The sequence below is a fragment of the Phytophthora ramorum genome (genome assembly GCF_020800215.1).
Source record: "Phytophthora ramorum isolate Pr-102 chromosome Unknown Phyram_PR-102_s0002, whole genome shotgun sequence".
Lineage (NCBI taxonomy): Eukaryota > Oomycota > Peronosporomycetes > Peronosporales > Peronosporaceae > Phytophthora > Phytophthora ramorum.
Genome location: NW_027150648.1, coordinates 3,273,184 through 3,295,075, shown reverse-complemented (window position 1 = coordinate 3,295,075; position 21,892 = coordinate 3,273,184). Strand labels below are relative to the sequence as shown.

Genomic DNA, 21,892 nt, shown 5'->3' with positions numbered 1-21,892 from the left:
GATTCAGTTTGTCTTGGTGTTCGTATGCTGACAGAATGTACCCATCACCATCCATCGACACTTTTCTGACACCACGCCTCGACATTGAAGTGCGTGGTAAGTCAAAGGTGTCATTTTGGAATTTCCACTCCAGCGCACAAGTCCCTCACAACTCTCCTCTCTATGGGCTCTGGCGACAGTAAACTCAGCAGGGACGCGCTCCCCGGCGGCTCGCAGCACCAGACGCGGCTGCTGTACCGGAATACGTGGCGTGTGGACACTGCGAACCGTGTCTTCGGCGCATGCTACGACGGCAACACCGTCATGATCATCAACCCAGGCCGCAGCCCCGTGAAGCCCTACATTCGCGTACCCGAAGGCACGTACGCGCTCGTGCAAAACCAGGGGCGCGACGTGGACTACATCAAGCCTGACGGCAGTCGCACGCCCGTGTGGCCCCCAGGGATGCATTTCGCTTCCGTGTTCACCAAGGTGGCCCACCTTGTGACCAAGCAGTACATCGTGTTCGACACGCCCGTGAAGGGCTGCAAGACGGCGGATGACGTGACTGTGGGCATCGACATGTGTCTCATCCTTCGCATCATGGGCGACGAGTCCAAGGGCGAGGACCCAGAGCTCGTACGCCGCTTCGTGTACGAGTTGGGCCCCAACGGACTGGAGGTGCAGCTTCGCGCCGCTCAAGACGAAGCGGTGCGAGCACTGGCTCGCAGTGTCGAGCACACTGAGGTGTACCAGCTCCGCGACGGCACCATGCGTGAACGATTCAAAACGGGGGCGCTCAACTTCCGCACGAACCGCCGGCCGGCCAATGATGAGTTCCACTCGCCAAAAGTGAAAGAGGTCGTGAAGGAGGAGGACATACCGGCGGAGGACAAGGTGCTCTACTGTGTGACGGAGGACATCAAGCGCAGCTTGAACGACCAGTTCAACACGTACGGCGTGCAGATCACCAGCGTCGCCATCACGAACGTCACGCTGCCAACCGAGTTCCAGAGGCAAATGGAGAGCCGCACGACGCACTTGAGTGCCATCAAGGAGCAGAACATGAAGCAGATGAGCGACATGCAGATGCTGCAGTACAAGGAAGAGATCGACACGACCAAGCTCAAGCGCCGGATGATGCACATGGAGGAGGAGCAGACCGGCAAGGCCAAGTGCGCCGAGATCCGCAAGGGCATCGACCTCATCAATGCTCAGACCAAGCTCGCGGACGAAGAGATCAAGCAGAAAACGACGGTCACTTGCAACAACCGCGACGTCGAGGCTGACTTGAAGATCGCGGAGATTGAGGCGGAGACTGTGCGGATCGCAGCGGAGATCACTGCTCGCTGTGATGCCGAGATCAGCCTCCTCAATGCTGAGAAGGCCGCGTTGCATATGCAGCTCGATGCTACATCGGGTGAGATCCGCGTCACGTCCGAGTCGAAGGCTGCCGAAATCATCGCTCGCGCCGAGGGTGCTGCAGTAGGTAAGCTGGAGAAGTACCGCAGACACACACTCGAGATGAAGAAACTGGACATGCTCGGGTCGCTCGCCACGAACAAGAAGACTGTGGTGTCGGGCGACACGTCCAACAGTCTGCTGTCGGAGGTGCTGGTGGCAAATCGCCAGGGCAATGTCATGATGAACATCGACGGCTTGATGAGTAAGGCCGGTGGCGGTGGCTTCGTCTAAGGAATTTTTGAGCGCATCGACATCAAGGCAATGGTGATGCAGCAGTAGCAACAAAGCGCAGTCCTGCCGATGGAAGGCCCGACCACAACGTACAACAGCATATATAATCAAAGCGTTTGCCTCCCTAAATTCACGAAAAACTTGGTACCGGTACAGTTATTTCCTGCAGGTGCAACATGCAGCTAAAAACATGTAGCCATGTGAGGCGTGTTTACGTGCACTTTGCGTAAAAAATGGATTGACCAATCACAGCGCACTACATACATTTTTCTGCGTGTATTTGTTCATTGCTTACGTCAAACGACCTTCAGAAGTCGCCACCACTTCAGAAGCCAATTGGCAGCAATGGCGTCTGCGATCATCGCGTTGCCGACGTCCTCCCCGCCGAAGAAGTTGCGCGTCCTGTGTCTTCACGGCTTCCGCACGAACCGTCAAGTGATGGAGACCCAGACACGTGGACTGCGGGACGCTCTAGGTCCCAACGCCGAGTTCGTCTTCCTCGATGGTCCGTTCGAATCCCGCGGGCCGACGGACGAAGTCATCGAGCGCTTGTTCGGGGACACGGCGCCGTTCTACGAGTGGTGGGCAGCGCGTTACCTGGAGAAGGAGGAGCGGGAGGATATTGAGGCCGAGGAGGGCGTCCCAAGGGGCACTACCAAACGCTGGTGCCTTGAGTTCAGCGACATGGACCAAGCCATCGAGTACATGGACGAGAAGCTTACGCAGCTGGGCGAGTTCGACTTGGCCGTGGGCTTTTCGCAGGGCTCCATCATGCTCACGATTTTGTCCATGTGGTATCTCAAGAAGACCAACAGGCGCTGGTGGAAGCTCGTACTCTGCGTCTGCGGCGTGTATCCGCGCGGCATCAACGTCCGGGAGCTGTTCGAGACGCACGACGGACAGCCGATTCAGGTGCCGCTCCCGTCGATCCACGTCGTGGGGAAGAAGGACAGTTTGTACCAAGAGTCGCTAGTTCTCAAGGACATGTACACAGCGCACGCCAAAGGCAGCCCCTTGGCGAGACTGCTGCTGGAGCACGACGGAGGACACAAATTTCCATCTCCCGAGCGACACCAGGATTTTTATGCGGACTTGGCCAGCACAATCTGGCAGTTCTTTGAGGATACACGCCAGAGCTCGGTGGCACGACTCTGAGGCGTACTGTTAGTGTGGATAGACAGCAACCACCAGAATATAGTCACTGCTTGACGTGTTTAACAATCCGAAGTTGCTCAATTTGAGCCTCAAACACCAGAGTTGAGTCGCTCGTGACGTCAAATCCATGGCCAATTTGTGTACGCCAGCCTGCTTGAAGTTGGATCTGCTCACTCGACATTTTCCAGCATTTCCAGCACTTCCCATGGTGATCGTCGCCGAGAAGCTGCCGCACCCTACGGCGCGTAACCCGCGTCCATTCGACTCGTCTAAGAAGATCCGCGTGCTGTGTTTGCATGGGTTCCGCACGAACAGGCAGGTGATGCTAGACCAGACGCGCGGGATTCGAGCTGCTCTGGGCGACTCGGCAGAGTTTACGATACTGAACGGCACGTACGAAGCCCGCGGGACAAGTGATCCGATGATCGAGAGTGCCTACGCGTCCAGTGCTCCATTCTACGAATGGTTTGAGAATCAACTCGCCGACGGATCCCCGCTGCTCTACAACGATGCTGAGTCGTCTGCCAAGGCGCGTCTGCAAAGTGGGGCTGACCAAGGAGCAGACCACGCGTGGAGTCTTTCCTACAAGGGCGTTGAGCAGTCAATGATGAGAATTGACGAGGAACTTCGTCGTCACGGTCCGTTTGACGTCGTCATCGGATTCTCCCAGGGTGCTGCGCTGTTGACGATTTTGACTATGTGGTACTTGCACCATGGCAACGTGCGCTGGTGGAAGCTCGTGATCTGCGTCGGCGGAGTGGATGTGAGTGGCGTCAATGTGAGGTCGCTGTTCCTGGACAAGCTGGGCAACCGCATGTCTGTGCCGATGCCTTCCATTCACCTAATTGGCAAGACAGACCCGCTTTACCACGAGTCGCACCGACTGGCGTTGTCGTGGGCGGACAAAGCGGATCCCAATGACTTTAACAAGTGGATTTACGAGCATGACGGCGGTCACAAGTTTCCGTCGGTATCGAGGAACCGTGAGTTCTATGCGGAGTTGGGGTGTGCCATCAAGCAGCACTGTGGCAAGGGGGCCAAGACAGCTTCGGCCAGACTTTGAGCTCATTATGATATGGGGTAGCACTGAACGTGTAGGCTTGCGCTGTACACTGATACGAAAGTACACGAAATGGGTGACGTTTAATACAACTGAGTCTTGCCATCGCATAAGGGAAGAGGAATGGCGACCGAAGAGAGCGTATACAAAGAAAGCAACCAAGGTAGACCGTGCCAGAACGAACTGTGAGGCAGGTCGGACAATGCAAAATACTCAAAATCACATCAAAATGGACCTGCATTCATGAGCTCGATTACTACGAGCTGATTGCCACGACATTATCGTTCCTCGTAGTCGTTGCGTAGCAAGCCAATCGCTTAAGCCGAGAGGTTGAGAGCTGTGCAGTTGGGCTGGAAACTCTCCGCCAGCTCCAGGACGTTGATCGAGACCGTTCCGAAGTTAATCACGCAGTCCGCCGGACCGAGGGCCAGGAGGTCAGCAATGAGTGAGTAGCAGTCCGCCGTCAGGCACATGAGCAGCACCTGGGCATCGGTGGGGTATGCCGTGGGCGGCACGAACGAGTAGCCTGACGCGGTCTGGCATGAGTCAAGGTATGGGTCCGCGGCGAGCTCCAGAAGCTTGGCAATCTCCGACGAGGGGCACACAGTAGTTTCGTCGTAGGCGATGGTCTGCGTGGCAAAGCAAGTGACAGCGGCGGTGGCGGCGTAGGCGTAGGCGAAGGTCTTCATGGTCTTGGAAGGGGTGGAGGATGGCGAAGCTGGTGTTGGAGCTTGGAGGAAGATTGGATAATGAGCTCCTGCCAGAGCCTCGAAACGGAGGTTGGTGCTCTAAGGCAGCATCGAAGGTGGGGGCCTCATCTACCAGCTAAGTTGCATGGCGATAACGATGGCAAGCACTAGGGACACGTGCTGCGGCGGGCGCCGCTTCAACAAGGATGGTGTTCAGGAGAGGCGACTCACACGAAAGTGCGGCGTGGTTTTCCAACCAAGTCTCTTGACAACTGTGGCACAGCGTAAAGCTCGGGGCGAGCTTGCTGATCATGCAGACGCGGGCAGCTTCAACTTGAGACCGTCCGTAACTGAGACCTTGCTTCCGCCGTTGCAGGCAGTGCTGACTCAAATTGGCTTGCTAAGCTAACTTACGTTCGAGATGAGCAAGCGATCTCAATATGATTGCCGCAGTACGACCCCAGGCCATCTATCCTACCCAATTTCACAGCCAAATCCTCGCCGACATCCCCGTGACCTGCAGCATTTCCGGCGCTATCTTTGAGTCAGCGGAGCCCCCCCCCCCCCCCCCCCCACCCGACTGATCGTCCCGCCTCAAGTCCACACTGCCGTGATCAATCCGCAAGTACCCCGGCAAGGATATGTGTCGACTCGACCTTGACACTGTCGACCGCAACTGGAAGCAGCATTGTTCGTTTTCACGTCGACACCATCCGTGCTGGTGTTCGACTGTCGTGCGGGAAAAGCTGTTCGCGTTGAAGTGCAAGGAAGCTGTTGAAGTTGGATTGTGTAGAGTTTGTGTATCAGAATACTCCACCTAATTGCGAATAACAAAAATCTAATTGCTCTGCTGAGTATGCGTCACTTGCTGCTGTTCATGGGCCTGCCTTGCTCGACTGCACTTCACGTTGCCCCCTCCGTCATTGAAGTGCATAAAGTTCAACAGCCACTACCTCCTCCAACAATTTCTGGTCCTCCTGCGTCGACGTCTCAGTCTCCATGCGACTTCGCACACCTACACCCTCGACGATATGCCGCTTACCACCTTCCACCGCCAACGGACCAGTTCCCAGCGAGCATCACCATCGACGGAGTTTTGGGCGATAAAGTGTGGGTCGAGGTGCCTTGGAGCGAGTCTTTCCAGGACATTCGAGGCCCAACGTTCTGGTCGCAGCCGTGGTTCACGACCAAGTTCAAGCTCCGTTACGACCAGCAGTTTCTCTACATTGGCGCCTACTTGGAGGAGACCGAGGTGTGGGCCAATGTGTCAAAGCGCAACGATGTGGTTTTCCACGACAACGACTTCGAAGTGTTCGTGGATGCGGACGGGAGCACGCACAACTACAAAGAGTTCGAGCTAAACGCCCGAAACACGACCTGGAACCTCTGGCTCAACCGTCCGTACAGGGATGGCGGCCACGAGAACAGCACGCGAGTGGATCCACAACACGGGTTCGACATGCTGGACAGTGGCATGCAGGCTGCAGTGTTCGTCAAAGGCCGCATCAACGACCCATGTGCGTAGTGTGCAGTTTGAGACGCTCATGTCTGACATCGGGTAGCTCATGATCATGTTGATGTCACATTCTAGCCGAGCGTCTGCACTACTGGACTGTTGAAATTGCGTTGCCATTGGCACAACTTGCACTGCATTCGAAGGCACCAGTCCCCCCCGTCGAAAACTCATTCTGGCGCATCAACTTTTCTCGTGTCGAGTGGTCTGTTCGAGTCGTCACTGACGGCCTCACGGGGGGACAGCACTACGAAAAGAAGCCCGGCTTGAGTGAAGAAAACTGGGTGTGGAGCTCACAATACGCAGTGGATATGCACCGCCCAGAGTGGTGGGGGTATCTTCAGTTCCGCCCGCAAGGCGAAAGTCCACCTGCGTTTGCTGAAGCGGTTGTGCCGCCTGATCCTGAGTGGGGTGTTCGGTATGTAAGCTTTCAGTATTACTACGCGCAGCAAGCCTTTCATAACGCAACGGGGAGGTACACTCCTAGTCTGGAGCAACTACTTCCGTACTTCACTTCTCGTGAGGCCATTCAGTGCACCAAGCTACTTGATGTCAGTACCACAAGTGAGTCGTTCAGTGCACAAATCGGGTTGAGAGAACACGCACTCGGCTCCGACGTTACCTCGGCATTGGTTGCAAGCATCGAAAACGATGGATATATTTCGGTGGAGAACATGAGCTACACATCAGCCATTGCTGTGGCCGAGTAAGGCCAACCAACACCTGCAAGACGATAGAAGACTTAACTGAAAATGACTGATATTTGAGTTTTTTACATGGCAGCTTCGCTGAAGCAACCCCACATACGTACAATCTCTCTCGCTTCTCGTCTTCGTTACGCAAAATGCTTACGCGAAGTAGATCCACATGCTGAATGTGACGGCCAGAGCAGCGATGGCACTTCCAGCAACGAGAGCGTTGACCCACATAGGTTTGGTGAGCTCCGTGGCATCGAGCTTCAGGACCTTGTCCCAATGAATCATATACTTGCGGATTTCATCCGAGGGACGGCTCTTGTTCTGAGTCAACAGACTCACCACGACGCATACGACCCCGGCAGTGACCCACAACAGCAGCGCAAAGTGCTGGAAGTTCATGTAGAAGAACGTATTCCAGATTCCAGGTAGGTCGCCGTCCATGCTGTCGTCCTTGATCGTCACGAAGATAAGGCGCGAAAAACCGAGCAGACCGCCCACGATCATAGCCGAGAACGCTCCGTACACGTTTGCCGGCTTCCATGCAACGCCAAGCACGAGCACAATACCGATAGGAGGCGTCAGGTAGCTCTGGATTTCAACGATCTGCTCGTAGAGACCCGTTCCGTTGCGCATGATAGGGATCCAGCAGAAACTCAGGACGGCAAAGATGAGGATGCTCATGCGACCGACCCACACGAGCTGCTTGTGCGAAGCGTCCGGGCGGAACTTGAGGTAGATGTCGTTGGTGACGACCGACGAACCAGCAGCAAACACGGACGCCAAGCTCGACATCATAGCCGTGATGATACTGGAGATCATGAGGCCAATAATGCCATGAGGCATCATTTCGGTGAGCAGGGTCGGGTACGCAGCGTCGGTGCCGTCCTCAATCTTGCTGAAGTCGAAGTAAATGCTGGCAATGATACCCGGGATAACAATGAGGAACGGAGGGAGCACCTTGAGCATACTGGCGAACGAGCAACCAGCCTTAGCGTTGGCCGTGTCCTTCGCCGACAACACACGCTGCACAAGATCCTGATCCATGCACCAGTACCAGATTGAGCCTAAAGGCTGGCCGAAGATCATACCCGTCCACGGGTAGTCGGGGTCGTCCGTGGGCTTCCAGAGGTGAAACCACCCTGAGCGGTCCTGGTTGTCCAGGTTCTCGCGGATGCCCTCAAAGCCACCGATTTGGTTCACCGAGTACGCGAACACAACGAGGCCACCCAAAGTAAAGACACACATCTGGAACAGATCCGTGTACATCACTGCTCGAAGACCACCGGCAATGCTGTACATGGCACTGAGGGTAATGCAGACACCGGCACCGAGATACAGGTTCCAGCCCAACGTGGCCTGGAAAACGATAGCACCACCATAGATACTGGCACTCATTTTCGTCAACACGTACATGATGATCGTGATGAGCGACAAGTAGTGACGGCACGGAGCACCAAAGCGGTACTCGAGATATTCCGGCGTCGTATACACACCGCAGCGGCGGTAAATGGGGGAGAAGATCCAGCCCAAGCACAGGATCAAAATGGCAGCGTACCACTCGTACATGGCGACAGCAATGCCGCGGCGAGCACCATCACCGGCCATACCAATGAAGTGCTCGGCGCCAATGTTACTGGCGAACAACGCACCACCGACGAAGTACCATTGCATGCCGCGGTCGGCCAGGAAAAAGTTGGACACCTCGTTCATTTGGTGCTCTGGCCCGTCACGAGCAATGAGAGAGGCCGACGGACGCTGAGATGAGATTGCTGAGCCACGTTCGTCTCCGGCGGGGAGCTTCTTGCCCGGGGTGGGCTCCGAAGCCAGGTAGCCGTCGCCGGGTGACTCGAGCACTTGGTCGTTGTTGCGTTTGGATCGTTTAATACAGGGAAAATACTTGGCCAAGTGACTCTCGCCTGCTTGGATGGAGGCGATGACGGCCACGACCATCGTGAAGAACAGCACCGTCACAATGATGACGACGTCCCAAGCGTTAACTTTGGCGCCCCCGGAAGTGTCGGGCACCGTCTGCGTGTACAGCTCGACCATGGCAAGGACTTGAACTCGACGAAGGTAGACTTGACTTGATACAGGGACCAAGAACGGAGGAGAGTCGCTCGCTCTCCAGGCGGTGAATTGGATAATGAACTGAACTCGGGGGCGGTGGCGACAACAACGGTGGTGTCCATGGATGGCACCACCTGTTGATAATAGAGAGGTTCAACTCTACATTGGCCAAAGTCTCACCTAACCAGCCCGCGTTGCAAGACAGGGCCAAACACAACTTGTGTCACAAGGAGGTTGCGTGTCAAACAACGATGCGGGCGATACTGTAGCTAACCTCGAGCATCGTCGACTTGGTTTTCGCCCAGCCATTTTGACGTCACCAAGCAACATCATTCATGGAACAATATGTCCAAGGTAAGCTCGCACGCTGTGCCTTCTGGCGCATGTTGTGAGCTACGCTTACAGCAAGGCTGCATGGATGGAAGGCGCCATGCGTTGGCTGGCACATCTTCTCTAGGAAACGCGCGCAAAGACAATCCCGTTCACGACGGAGGCGAGCATCGTCGGATGTCTGCCATGTTAACAGTCCCACAATGGAAACCAGGACTTATTAGTACTTGTAGGCAAGCTCAACAGCATTTCTGGAGGTAGTTTTACCGCAGCATCTTCAAATTAATCTGGCTTAATTAAAAAAAAAACATGGACATCTCCATGTTCAAATCGAAAGCGAATTTTCGAGAAGGCCCCACCCCACGCCTTGGCAGCACTGCAAACCAGCTTGCGATTGCGATACGATACATGTACGATACCCGCGCGGGGAATGCCAGCGGCTTTTGTTACGAGTTATGATTGAGTTATAAAAGCCAGCTTCAAAGTGAGCGACGGCGTTGTCCTGCTCGCGAACGCGGGCTCAATGTGAATGCTTTCTTGTATACTTCTAGAAATTCAAAAACCGTGACAGATTTCGCGGCGCTGTGATGTCCTAGTCGGCGTGGGTGACGTTCGAAGACAGCAAATGCACTTTTACACGTGCAGAGATTTACAGACTGGAGAAAACCTGAGGCGGACGCTTTGAGTCGACACCGAAAGAACTGGAGAAAGAGCTCGAGTTTAGAGCCTTCCTATTTGGCTGCTTGCTGAATTACAATATTAATATCACCAGCTTAGGGTCTCCTCCCTAGCTGCCTCAAAGAGATTAAATAAACACTTAGCAGGAATTGATCAAGAACACCTATGTGCACCAGGATGCGTTCGACTACATGAGTAATACTCGAGTCTTGGATGGACGAGCGCGAGTCGAGAGCCATGCTCACACAACATTGATCACACGATGCTGTCGTGCAGAGACGGCGTTGGAGCCATTTGTGGTTCCCCTTCAACGTTGAAGCTTACCACCAAAACGTAAAGCGGGAAGATCACCGGCAGCCTGCATACACGAGGAATTAACTCGCTGAATATGTAGCTCGTACATTTAGGCGTTTGCAAAAGTGCACTGAATGAACCGCGTAGTTCTTCTCATCGATCGAGCGCTTCGTCCAAACGAAGAAATGGATTCAGCTGGGATTTCGAGCCCAATCTGTAACCCGCACGTATAGACCGCACCACGCGATGCATGTAGACTGTTGGTCCCTGTTCTACAGAATGCTTTGTTTCGAGCGAAGCGATATTATAGCAGCGGTTGAAGCCGATTCTGTTAGTGTCAGTCGGGTGGCGATGAGCTCTATCGGGCCTTGTAAAATGCAAATCGGTCAGGAACTTCAAGTTGTAGTGGGAGAATTTGTCAATTGCACGCAAGATCGTCCTCCGGGACGGCTTTCTCTTGGCAAGCTACTACATGTACATGTATCATAATATGGTGCAGCCACAGCGATACTACAATATTATTGTAGTATCGCTGTGGCTGCACCATAATAGCCTGATAGTTTTGTGAGAGAACTCTCAGCACACCGCGACCATAAAAGAAGTGGCTCACGCAACACCAAACAAGTTTACCCGCCTTGCTCATTCTGAGCGAGTGGGTGGTGCTGCGTTGGGCTCATCTCAAGTCATACAGCTATGTGTCTGTTCATCCGGTGTGTTTGAACTAGACGCTTTGGTACATGTACTCTGCGATTACGGCGTCTCCCTCCCTGCCAAGTTGGCAGCTCGCCTCCGTAAGCATCGTGTATCGTTGAGGATAACTTCAACGCGAGCTCTGGCTCCTGCCACTTGTGCGTGCAGCGCTATTCGTCATTATGAGGGAACTGCAACCACAACGCCTCGAGCAAATGGCTGCAAAGAGGTCCGGAGTCAGATGCTCGTCCTGCTACTGAGTAGTTCAACATCGATGAGGGTCATATTCCAAGCAAAAACAGCACATGCGCTGCCACAAGTGCCGACTTTGTCGAAGCGACCGCCATCTCGCTGAGTTTGGTATGAAGTCCTTGGGCAACGCGTGGATCGAGCTGCTCAAACTGTCGTCGATCACGTCTGATGTCTACGGCCCATTGCTGCAGCCACTGCAGCACCATCCACCCATCAGACGATTCATCTTCTTCGTCTCCTTCTAAAAGCAGCAAGAACGCAGTGCATAATGCGTTGCGCACTGCACCTGACAACGTCGCTATGCAAGGAGTTTTGATGATCGTCGTCGCACGCCGTAGCAACTCCAGATCGTCTTCGACAATGCACAGACGAAACGCTAATTCGTACTCACCGCACTGTGCCGCTTCCAAGGCAGCCTCGGCACGAGTGAATTCGATCTCGCCAGAGTCATCGTCCTTCTCGTAATTTCTAGCTTCTGCCTCATTGATATGCTGGCGACCCTGCGGGTCATTGTCTGCTTCGAGTAAGTTCATCGCTTGGGATGATCTCCGCTTGGGGAGGGAAATCTGAGGGATGCCTTGTTGCTGAGAACGCCGTGAATGTGTCTGGGCTCTTTGCTTCGCTGCAAACTGCTTCAAACTTGTAACAGCTTGTACTGTTGTTGCAGTCAATGGGCGTGACTTTGTTTGAGAGACAACTGCTGTGGATCTAAGCGGAGCGTTGTGAGCTGTGAATTCTTTGCGTCGCTCTTTGCGGAGAACTTCACTGCTCTGTTCGTCTTCTGATCGCGGGTGATCCGCTTGGTCGCCATTTGCTGGTGCTGCAGCCTGGTCCATGAGCAGATCCATGAACCTCTCGTCATCTTGGTTAAGCTCAGCAGGTAGCAGGATACTTGTAGGTCTTGCTTCCGTCGCTATCGTTGTATTCCCCCGCCGATTTGGTCGAGACCGGACGACTTTTTCTTGGCTGGTGGCACTGAAAATTGGCGCTAGATCGTCTCCGTCAGTTGAAACATCATGCGAAGGTAGAGCCTCGTCTCCTGGTGTGGGATCACCGAAGCTTGGTGTGTCTTCCTCCTCTGTCGACTCAGAAGGCAAGGGTGACGAACGTGCCCTTGCATCACTCACAATCGGGATATGAGTGTCACGATCATTGACCGCTGCAGGTGTTGCCCAACGTTTACCAATGTACGAATAGGCAGGAGGGTTGGGCGGGACAAAGTCGTAGTCTGAACTAGCGTTGGAGCGGGGACCACTGGCTGTTTGCGGGTACAACTTCTCCAAGCGTTCAAATGCCAAGGCTGCAGGAATGGCAGCTTCGCGAACAAGAGAGACCGAATCGTGTCGGCCAGCCAGCACAAGAGCTCGCACTCGCTCCTAAGTAAGGTCAACAGCGAAACAGATAAGTAAGACTTGTACTGTACATACAGTTCAAGGTGACTGCACGCACCAACTGAGCTTGAAAGTACCCTCTCGCTGTCCCAACGGAGGTGCACCAAGCAGAGTCCTGCAGCGCAAATGTGTCAAGTAGCATTGTCAACAGCTCTTGTCCACGCTTCCGAAGTATCCAGTCGTCACGAGGGCCACACTGGAAGGTATCCTCGACTGCTTCGTAGATTGAAGCGATGTAGGGAGCAAAGTCGTCACCGAGCTGCGTAAAAGAGGCTTGTTCGTTAGCATCTCGCGCTAACTGACACGCCGATTGCAACAGCAGAAACAAAGGTGAAAAGGTTGCAAACATTGTGCTTCCGTCCATCTTCACAACGGTCTCAGCTAAAAGCGCTTTGAAGAACGGGCGGATGTGTGTGGCATGGGCGAGCATTGTGGCGGGCCCGGGCACCGACACTCCATCAAAATCGACAGGGTGAAGCAGGCCACAAAGGCACCTGGTGGCTGCCTCCCCTATAGCGTTTGCCTCCTTGGCAAAAACTGCAGCCACAGCTTCGAATGGCTGCTGAGTGTTACCATTTCCAGGAAGTGATACACTGGGGCATGGCAGAACATACAAGGCAATGGCCGACATCAATATCACACATGCATCCGTCGTCTTGGTGTGTCTGTCACGAAGACGAAGGCAAGCATAGGATACAATCCGAGGCAAAAGTTTGGCTGTCTGCGTTGGATGACATCTGCAGAGAGCTGCGAGTAGAAGAACAAGCATCCGCCGTGTTGACGAGCGAGTGGGTTTCTTCAGAAACAACGCATCGGTACAGTGTCAGCACCCTCAAAGAGCAGTCAAACATCTATAGCAAGTCGTTCACCTTGTTTTTCTCGATCAGAGAATATACCTCCTTCACCAATGATGAATCCAATCCTGGTAGAGATTCGCTGCAGCAGGCGAGTGGCAATCGTGATAGTTAGACAAGACTTGGTGTTTGTGCAGGTTTAAATTTCTCACATGAGCATAGCGAAAGCTTGCTGCTGAGTATCTCGGTCCTCCAAGCGACCGATTTGGACGTTCAGGTTGCAAATTTCTTGTTCTTGTCGTTCCTTGGTCTTGCGGTCCTGCTTTCTCTTCTTTATGGTGCCTTTGGGACTCAAACTCCCGTTGATGGCCCCAACGACTCCAAATTTCCCATTTTGCCCTGCAGCCCGTCGTTGAAATTGAGTCTCCATCATTCTTAGTGAGGCGCAGATCAATGCGTGCAACTGCCCCAGCGCGTTGTTGCTGAACTAAGTTAGTACCACAGAATTGTTATTTTCAGTTCTCCCAGCACGATGAAAATACTGTCATGCCTCGAGTGAATTAAGAGCCCAGTACCCTAGCTTCCCGATTAAGTCGAAAAGTTTGAAGTCTTTACAGGTTTTTAGTTGATGCCAGCTTTCGTAGCTACGCTTCACAATTTATTCATAGTACGCGCTGATCTGAGAGAGCGCATCCATGTCGGACAGATCATCCGTGCAAATGCTGGAGAAGTCACTGTGCTGAGACCACCACAGTGGCGACTTCATGTCGTGGTCGCTGTTGAATCGGTCCGTGTCGTCAAACACTTCTTCCAAGGAGCTCTCTTCCATGCTGCTATCAACACCGAGACAGTCCTGAAAGTGGAAACCCCCTTTGTCGTCGATGCCTGGGTGGGGCAGGACGCTCGGTGCGACGGTGACCTCCCAAGTCTGCGAGTTCGACTCGGGAAGACTCAGTCGAACTTCCAGCGGCTTTAACGCCGCGCTGTAGGCGACACTGGGCATGGCCATACCCTTCTCGCTGCCGAGGAACGGCGCATCATTGACTAGCATCTCCGTGATCTTGCCAGGGTCCCCCCGAACGAAGCTGTCGTGGCGATAGATCGAATGCTCCCAGTGAAGCTCCTCTCGACAGTCGAAGTTCAGCGCCTCCAGCACCTGATGAAGCGAGCAACCCCTAAGCCCCAGCCACGCTTCGAGACTGGCCTCGACCCCTTGATGAACGATAAAGCGCGCGCCGTCTTCAAGCCACGCGAGCGCGTCCCCCGCGGTCTCGAACTCCAAGAAGAAGTGCAGCTTCTCCAGAAAAGTCCTCCAGCTCCAGTCTTCACCTGCATAGTCGAATCCTGTCCATACACAAGTCGCGTTAAACCCTCCACCTCACTCTCTTGCCTCAAGTAGTTTTCTGACCGTCACGCAGCAGCTTCAGTTGCTTGCGAGGGTGAAGCAGGTCCTGCCTCTCGGCGTCTATGCTCTCTCCGCGTGCTCTGCGCCCCATGTTGTTGCTTTTGCTTGGCGTCCGCAAATGCGCACTTCAACTTCAACTTTGTGAATTGGCCCAAACGCTAAGGACGATGCAAACGTGGATTGCTGTCTGCGTCCTCACAGATGATTCTTCATCTGAAAGCTGAGGAATGTGTTGGACTATTAAAGTGCCGCGCATTGCAATTGCTATGGTGCTACAATTCGGCTGCATCATGCACACATACGGATGTAGCCATCTTAACGTCGAATAAATCAAAATACGAGCGTCTAATTGGATAATATTGGTTGCGAGATTGAATGGAGGAGATGAGCCGGTTCGTGCCGAACAAGTACGTGGCACAGCATTTACCAATTGATCGAAAGCACAGCAAGCGTTTCTGCTGCGAACTTGCAATGAATACAGTGTGTACTCGATACATTTTCTTCCGTTGCGCTGTGGGACTTTACGCATGCAAGGGACTTCTCTGCACGCGGCGCTGAAAAGTGCTTCAGTGCTTTGACGACCCGAGGCATGTCGTGTCTCCCTCACGAGCGCTAAAGTGTATTCCAGTGACCCTATGTGTGTAGAGGACGGCGACTGCTCTCCATTCGTCATACTCCTCAAGAACTGGGTCGTACATACAAAATACAAAAATGTTACTTAGATCGAGTAAGCTTAGGCGGACTTACATGGTTCTTGTTTTGTGGTTATCCTGAGAGAAACTATCGATGCTATAATTTTGATTCAAGCATTTGCTAGTGTGAGTGGGTCTGACTGACGGGGCCGCACGGAACCTGCCCGTCGGGGTCCTTGAACTGCCGAAGTAGTTTGGTGTTGTACGACATGCAGTCTTCATATTGGCACTGCACATAGTCACATCCAAGCCAATTAGTTCATCCGTACCTGTGAGCAAAAGCTAAGGTTCAGTTCACCAATTATATACCTTGTGATAGACGAAGTGAAACCTGGTCGTGGACTTGCGTTCGCAGTCGCTGCAGTAGATCAGTGACTTGTAGTCTTGGTATTCGGTGGGCATGCGTTCGCGCTCCAGGAGTTCGTCAATGCTGGCGAAGTATAGCTCCATGTCGCCGAGAGATTTAGAACACAGCGGGCAGATGTAATTTGTCTGCAACGAACAACACAATCATTAGAATGGTACAGCTGCATACCAACAAGCGTCTGCTCGTACCAGTGTGTACTCTTCGTAGCAAGACACATGCATGCAATGACCGCAGGGAAGAAACATGACCGGTGTCGTTGAAGTGAACATGTACGCGTGGCAAATCGGGCAATCGGACTCGAGGGACCTCTCCACGCACTTGTGCTTCTTCAAGCTGATGCTCATGCAAGCGTTGCATCGATCACAGTGGAAGTAGTCAATGTCCAGGCCCTTGCCGATGCGGCAGATCTTGCACTTGTCACAATGATAGATATCCTTGCTGTTGTCGTCATCGATGAACTTGCACACCTCACAGTAATAGCGACCAAACTCGCATTTGCAGTCGTCGTTTATGCAAGTTTTCCCGATCGGCTGCAACAAGACAATGATGAAATCGAAGTCAGACTCGTGAACCTGACTTGCAACTCTAAAACGAATGGCATTACCTGAGCTGTGTCGCATTTCATGCACGACACTGACTCGGTGGCATAGCGGTCAAATGCATGATCCTCGTTGTCATCTGCAAAAAAGGCGAGCACAATGTTCAGCGTTGGTTGCGCATATGAAGAGATTAATATCCCGTAAAATAAGACTCACCGTGGCAAAAGCGACATGAATACCACTTCCCGCAGCATTTACTGAGTAGTTTGCACTTCCGCCTACAGGATAAACAACGATAAGTAAAGCCGTCTTTGGGTGTTCATAAGGCAAGCACGTACTGGTAGTGGCTGCACCCCAGCACCGTTTTAGCTTCGTCCTGTAATACGCCAATGTTAGACTGGCAAGGTTCTTGCACGACCAACGCACACGTCTTCGTACGTGGTAAGATGTTTGTGTGCGCTCTGCCTCGGTGTCGCATTCGGCTTTGCAAGCGCCCGCTTTGGATTTCGCATCATTCCAATCCTTCATCATGAGATTTTGTACCGACTCGGCTTTTTGCTTCGGTGTCAACACGGGGCTCGATTGAATTTCACGAATTTTTGCTTTCAGCAGTGCCTGAGTTGCCTGAAACACCATCATCGATTGAGTCAAATCGGCCAGCTGGCCCCCCTACACCCAATTCACATACCTCGGCGCCAGAAAGCGGCGCTGGCAACGATGTCGGCCGAATCTCCTGACTCTGGTTGGTAACTTGATCAGGACATGATTCATCCTGAGAGCTGTGCTCTGGTCTGCTGCACGTAACAAAATATGAGTCTAACGCGGGTGATTTGAGCTCCCAGTTGGCCAAGCTCACCTTCTGAGCATCGTGTCAGTTGAAAGCAACTGCTGGAGTTGTGCCCTTTCTCGTCGAATAAAGCGAGTGCTTGGTTGCGCTTAGCCGGCAACACAATCTGCAGTCTGGAGCTCCCGATGGAGAATGAGAAGCAGTGGTCAACACTGTGCATGAGTAGCGATGCGATCGTGAGGTTTCACGCTCACTACATCAAGCAACCTCGAAATAACTCCGACCAGCGAGAGCCACGACAATGGGTATTTTCAGGCTGGCAGCTTATTTTCAGACATTGACAGTGAAGTGCAGCCCGAAGGTATGAGAGTATCCGATGGATTGCAGGTCAAGGCCCCGTTGACCAGCGGCACGTTGCCATTTCGCAGATCGTTCTGCCCGTGTCTGCACGGAGTCCGCCGAAGTGACGGCTAAGCTCGTACTCGAGAACAATTAACCGATAGGCTGCATCATCAGCAAATACCACGCCAAACTAGTCACCACGGAACACACTTGTAGAGCAACTTCAGCTTGAAACATGCTCTTATCCCCGAATGTCATAGAATAGCTATTGACACAACAATAGGCCATTCCGACAGCTTGAACGCCTGTCGACGAGGTAAGATGCCGCCCAAGTCTGCCGAGCGGCTCGCGAAGGAGCTGACGGCCCAAAAAGCGCGCGCGGAAGCCCTCAAGCATTTGCAGTCCACTGGCAGTGGTCCTAGCCAGCGCGAATTGACACAACAGCAGCAGCTCCGCCAGAAACAGACAGCTAATGCCACGTCCTCTGTGGCGCAGCGTCGCGTAGTGGGCACGCAACCCCAAGAGCCGTCAGCAGCCGACAAGTTCGACCCTCGAGTGAGGGACAACACGTTGCATGCGGTGGCATTGCGGCGCGCGCAGGAGCTGCAGAAAACGCAGCAGATCGAACAGATGACGGAGAGCTACCGGTTGGACTCGAAGGAGACTTACCGTAACGCCCCACCTTCGGGATGGCAGGAAGTGCTGGACCCTGCGTCTGGAGACGTGTACTATTGGAACGAGGTGGGTACCTGTGAGATGGAGCTGAGAAGACATGGCTGACTGACTTTTGATGTTGTAGACGACTAACGAAACGATGTGGGAGCGACCTGGAAGTTCAGCGGTGCAGGTGCAACAAGCTTGGCGGCTATTGAAAAGTGATGAAAGCTGAACAATGCTTTGCTTGGTGGCGACGATATTTGATGTTAGGAGATGACGGTGAAGACTGCTGATGCCAAGACTGCTGGGGAACAGCTGGCAGAGTACGTGGTAGCTCAACGTTGCTGCTCTGACTGTAGTTTTGATTTTTGGCGTGGTGGCTTTGTGGTGTTGCCGCGGTGAAGTGGGTGGGAAGAAGTGCCGGATTCAGCGAGCGGCGACGTTTACTTTTGGAATCGGAAGACGAATGAGACGACGTGGACACGACCGGTTGCGCGGAGCGTGTCTTTAGGTAAGGACAGCTTTTCGCTAGTGGATGCAACCGACCGCCATTTAGCATTGACTGTCAACTTCTGCAGCGCAAGCTTTGGAAGCTAAAGCTAAGCTTGATAGCATTCTGAAAGGCTGTGGGAGCTCAGCATGTCAGTCCAACACAAATTCAAGCGTCAAACCAACTGCAAAAACGAGCGGCGGCCAGCCTAACTCGTCAGGATGTTCCTCAGAAGTACCTAGTAGCTCACAGCCTCCCAGCTCTACGTCGAATAAGCGTCCTGTATCATCTACTCAGCGCAGCTCCAATTCCAGCGGCTTCCATGAACAGAACAGACATAAGAGACGCAAACTACCTGACGATGACACTGTCGATTCGATGGACCCAACTGGTGCAGGTGGAAACTGGTCTGACGGTCTCGATCAGAGTTGACGTGTACAAACTGGCAGCCGACATCTCTGTCAGCAGTAAGCGTGCCCTGGTATCCTGGGCTGGCTATCACAAGTGAATTTCCACTACGTAGTACAAGAATCGCTGCTCGAGAAATAGAGGCATTCAGCAGTAACGATGGTAAAAGTCAGTTTTAGGAACTTTGCGTCAAGGCCGTATTTCAACAAAAGGAAATGTGTTACTCGCTGCGATGAATTGCTGCCGTGTCTTCAATTCGCCTCTGCGTTTGCCAATTCACAAAGTTGAAGTTGAAGTGCGCATTTGAGGACGCCAAGCAAAAGCAACAACATGGGGCGCAGAGCACGCGAAGAGAGCATAGACGCCGAGAGGCAGGACCTGCTTCACCCTCGCAAGCAACTGAAGCTGCTGCGTGACGGTCAGAAAACTACTTGAGGCAAGAGAGTGAGGTGGAGGGTTTAACGCGACTTGTGTATGGACAGGATTCGACTATGCAGGTGAAGACTGGAGCTGGAGGACTTTTCTGGAGAAGCTGCACTTCTTCTTGGAGTTCGAGACCGCGGGGGACGCGCTCGCGTGGCTTGAAGACGGCGCGCGCTTTATCGTTCATCAAGGGGTCGAGGCCAGTCTCGAAGCGTGGCTGGGGCTTAGGGGTTGCTCGCTTCATCAGGTGCTGGAGGCGCTGAACTTCGACTGTCGAGAGGAGCTTCACTGGGAGCATTCGATCTATCGCCACGACAGCTTCGTTCGGGGGGACCCTGGCAAGATCACGGAGATGCTAGTCAATGATGCGCCGTTCCTCGGCAGCGAGAAGGGTATGGCCATGCCCAGTGTCGCCTACAGCGCGGCGTTAAAGCCGCTGGAAGTTCGACTGAGTCTTCCCGAGTCGAACTCGCAGACTTGGGAGGTCACCGTCGCACCGAGCGTCCTGCCCCACCCAGGCATCGACGACAAAGGGGGTTTCCACTTTCAGGACTGTCTCGGTGTTGATAGCAGCATGGAAGAGAGCTCCTTGGAAGAAATGTTTGACGACACGGACCGATTCAACAGCGACCACGACATGAAGTCGCCACTGTGGTGGTCTCAGCACAGTGACTTCTCCAGCATTTGCACGGATGATCTGTCCGACATGGATGCGCTCTCTCAGATCAGCGTGTTCTACGGATAGTGGGGCACGTATTTTTTTAAGAAACACCACTAACAGCCAGTTGGCGCAGTAAAATCATCAAGGAGGCGGATTGAGAGAAATTGCGTACACTGGCCAAACGAGGCAGTAGTGTTGAAGTGAATATGCAGTTTTCCATCTACCTTACACAGAGTTTTTGCGCTGGAAACTTGTGGTTGAGTTGTCGGGGTCGGATCTCTCACCGCTCAGGCTTTCCTCCTCGGTCATTGCCACCTGCACTGAGTTCAGCGGGGCCGACGCCGACGGCACCACACCGTTAGAGTTTAGTGGCACCGCGCCGTCAGTCATGTCGCTCGAGACGTCAACTTCGTAGAAATCGTAGATGGTCTTGACAGTGACCTCCGAGTCCTTGTTGTTGATATCCTTGTGGTACGCCTCCAGGGTGAGCCAGAAGAGCGGCACGATATAGAGCGCAGAGAACACATCGATCGTGTAGTGCTTGCGCGAAGCCACGATCAGGAACGCGATCGCAATCTGCACGCACACCATGATGGTGATTCCGTACTTGTTGGGCCAGAACTTCCAGACCGTGAGGATAAGCGACACCGTGTAGATCGTGTGGGAGCTGAACATCAAGTCGCCGCAACCGTTGAGAGAGTCGAGGCGGGTGAACCACTCGCTCACAGTGGGCGGGTTGAAGTCAGGGTTGGGAATAACGCAAGGGACCGGGTCGTCGGGGTTCGCCGCCAAGCACGTGTCGTCAAAATTGAGCTCGCAGTGCGCGGCTGGGGACGGCAGCGCCGTCACGAGGAACGAAATGCAGCGGAAGACCAGACAGATGCTGAGCTGCAGCAGACAGCGCTTGAGCACGATCACCAGGTAGCGCGGGCGGCCGGGCTCCTGCTTGAAGAGCGGGATGGTCAGCACCAGGATGATGGCTGGGCCAAAGACAGCGACGAACACGAGGATGTCCGAGAGCGACGCCGCGGTGCCGGTCAGCTCGGGCATGAGCTCGTAGCCCAGGTCGTAGAGCGTGAAACGCTGCTCCGTGGACAGGTAGTTGCCCTGGATGTAGTACGCCAGGTTGTGGAAGATGGCGTGGACGTACTGCATGATGACGCACGGCAAGATGATCTTCCACTCGCGGGCCAACAGCTGCAGCTCGATCTTCACATAGTTGATGAAGTTCTGCTTGTCACGGAGCTGCCAGCGCCTCATAGTGTCGAGTGTTCTGTTTTGGGAGGAGACGGGAGGTAGCGACCGCGGAGGCTTCGCTTCGGATCAGACGGAACTGTGCACGGAGACAGGAGGATGGAGGCCAGGTGAGCTATTTTTTCGAGCTATGGACGCGGATTTCGACAGCGACCACGTACGTACCAATGTTTTCCGCTGCGTGCTGCCGCTCTGATTATCGAGTGGAGATCTGGAGCTCGAGTCGCTCGCCCTCCTCTTCCGCGCGCTGAACGTCCGCGGTCGGCCTGATGTTTGGTTGTGAGAAGTGGCCAAAAACGGAACCAGCGCCCGCGATTGCGCCTTGGTATTATGGCGAGGAAACTGTTATATAGAATGCCGGTACTAATTCGTGCGGTAATGATAGCCGCCTCAAACAAGCAGTTTCACCTCTCTGTGACCTGTCTTGCCACTATATCCCATCTAAGATATTTCTTTGTAGCCATACCGAATTATACGGGGATTACGCGTTCGTGATCATTTGGAGTTTTTTGTCGCAGCGACCGTCGACGATTTGCGTCGAGCGCCATGCTCGAAGTGATCCGATGGATACCAGGTCCTGCA

The 21,892-nt window shown here is 53.6% G+C and overlaps 12 protein-coding genes across 12 annotated transcripts; 6 read left to right on the top strand and 6 right to left on the bottom strand.

The window, feature by feature from the left end:
• Nucleotides 1-162: 162 nt before the first annotated feature.
• Nucleotides 163-1,674, top strand: KRP23_2495 (uncharacterized protein; the record flags this gene model as incomplete). The annotated part of the gene is made up of 1 exon (XM_067887239.1): nt 163-1,674. The coding sequence occupies one exon, from the start codon at nt 163-165 to the stop codon at nt 1,672-1,674; it is 1,512 nt and encodes a 503-aa protein (XP_067749844.1).
• A 345-nt stretch (nt 1,675-2,019) lies between these two features.
• Nucleotides 2,020-2,829, top strand: KRP23_2494 (Esterase OVCA2; the record flags this gene model as incomplete). Its single annotated transcript, XM_067887238.1, has 1 exon — nt 2,020-2,829. One exon carries the CDS (start codon nt 2,020-2,022, stop codon nt 2,827-2,829), a length of 810 nt encoding a protein of 269 aa, XP_067749843.1.
• Nucleotides 2,830-3,034: 205 nt separating this feature from the next.
• KRP23_2493 (Esterase OVCA2) lies at nt 3,035-3,892 on the top strand (the record flags this gene model as incomplete). The annotated part of the gene is made up of 1 exon (XM_067887237.1): nt 3,035-3,892. The coding sequence occupies one exon, from the start codon at nt 3,035-3,037 to the stop codon at nt 3,890-3,892; it is 858 nt and encodes a 285-aa protein (XP_067749842.1).
• A 314-nt stretch (nt 3,893-4,206) lies between these two features.
• On the bottom strand, nt 4,207-4,578 carry KRP23_2492 (Elicitin-like protein 2; the record flags this gene model as incomplete). Its single annotated transcript, XM_067887236.1, has 1 exon — nt 4,207-4,578. One exon carries the CDS (start codon nt 4,576-4,578, stop codon nt 4,207-4,209), a length of 372 nt encoding a protein of 123 aa, XP_067749841.1.
• Nucleotides 4,579-5,434: 856 nt separating this feature from the next.
• On the top strand, nt 5,435-6,801 carry KRP23_2491 (uncharacterized protein; the record flags this gene model as incomplete). Its single annotated transcript, XM_067887235.1, has 2 exons — nt 5,435-6,095; nt 6,170-6,801. 2 exons carry the CDS (start codon nt 5,435-5,437, stop codon nt 6,799-6,801), a joined length of 1,293 nt encoding a protein of 430 aa, XP_067749840.1.
• A 138-nt stretch (nt 6,802-6,939) lies between these two features.
• Nucleotides 6,940-8,838, bottom strand: KRP23_2490 (Sodium/glucose cotransporter 1; the record flags this gene model as incomplete). The annotated part of the gene is made up of 1 exon (XM_067887233.1): nt 6,940-8,838. The coding sequence occupies one exon, from the start codon at nt 8,836-8,838 to the stop codon at nt 6,940-6,942; it is 1,899 nt and encodes a 632-aa protein (XP_067749839.1).
• A 2,291-nt stretch (nt 8,839-11,129) lies between these two features.
• KRP23_2489 (uncharacterized protein) lies at nt 11,130-11,633 on the bottom strand (the record flags this gene model as incomplete). The annotated part of the gene is made up of 1 exon (XM_067887232.1): nt 11,130-11,633. One exon carries the CDS (start codon nt 11,631-11,633, stop codon nt 11,130-11,132), a length of 504 nt encoding a protein of 167 aa, XP_067749838.1.
• A 2,310-nt stretch (nt 11,634-13,943) lies between these two features.
• Nucleotides 13,944-14,781, bottom strand: KRP23_2488 (uncharacterized protein; the record flags this gene model as incomplete). The annotated part of the gene is made up of 2 exons (XM_067887231.1): nt 13,944-14,629; nt 14,694-14,781. The coding sequence occupies 2 exons, from the start codon at nt 14,779-14,781 to the stop codon at nt 13,944-13,946; spliced, it is 774 nt and encodes a 257-aa protein (XP_067749837.1).
• Nucleotides 14,782-15,503: 722 nt separating this feature from the next.
• Nucleotides 15,504-17,155, bottom strand: KRP23_2487 (Zinc finger protein BRUTUS-like; the record flags this gene model as incomplete). The annotated part of the gene is made up of 9 exons (XM_067887230.1): nt 15,504-15,611; nt 15,692-15,874; nt 15,938-16,279; nt 16,354-16,427; nt 16,505-16,566; nt 16,627-16,664; nt 16,727-16,912; nt 16,977-17,079; nt 17,145-17,155. The coding sequence occupies 9 exons, from the start codon at nt 17,153-17,155 to the stop codon at nt 15,504-15,506; spliced, it is 1,107 nt and encodes a 368-aa protein (XP_067749836.1).
• A 583-nt stretch (nt 17,156-17,738) lies between these two features.
• KRP23_2486 (uncharacterized protein) lies at nt 17,739-18,996 on the top strand (the record flags this gene model as incomplete). The annotated part of the gene is made up of 5 exons (XM_067887229.1): nt 17,739-18,158; nt 18,217-18,264; nt 18,345-18,397; nt 18,479-18,585; nt 18,653-18,996. 5 exons carry the CDS (start codon nt 17,739-17,741, stop codon nt 18,994-18,996), a joined length of 972 nt encoding a protein of 323 aa, XP_067749835.1.
• Nucleotides 18,997-19,302: 306 nt separating this feature from the next.
• KRP23_2485 (uncharacterized protein) lies at nt 19,303-20,140 on the top strand (the record flags this gene model as incomplete). Its single annotated transcript, XM_067887228.1, has 2 exons — nt 19,303-19,390; nt 19,455-20,140. The coding sequence occupies 2 exons, from the start codon at nt 19,303-19,305 to the stop codon at nt 20,138-20,140; spliced, it is 774 nt and encodes a 257-aa protein (XP_067749834.1).
• A 141-nt stretch (nt 20,141-20,281) lies between these two features.
• On the bottom strand, nt 20,282-21,751 carry KRP23_2484 (Phosphatidylinositol:ceramide inositolphosphotransferase 1; the record flags this gene model as incomplete). The annotated part of the gene is made up of 4 exons (XM_067887227.1): nt 20,282-21,301; nt 21,360-21,389; nt 21,476-21,652; nt 21,719-21,751. The coding sequence occupies 4 exons, from the start codon at nt 21,749-21,751 to the stop codon at nt 20,282-20,284; spliced, it is 1,260 nt and encodes a 419-aa protein (XP_067749833.1).
• Between the last annotated feature and the right edge of the window lie 141 nt (nt 21,752-21,892).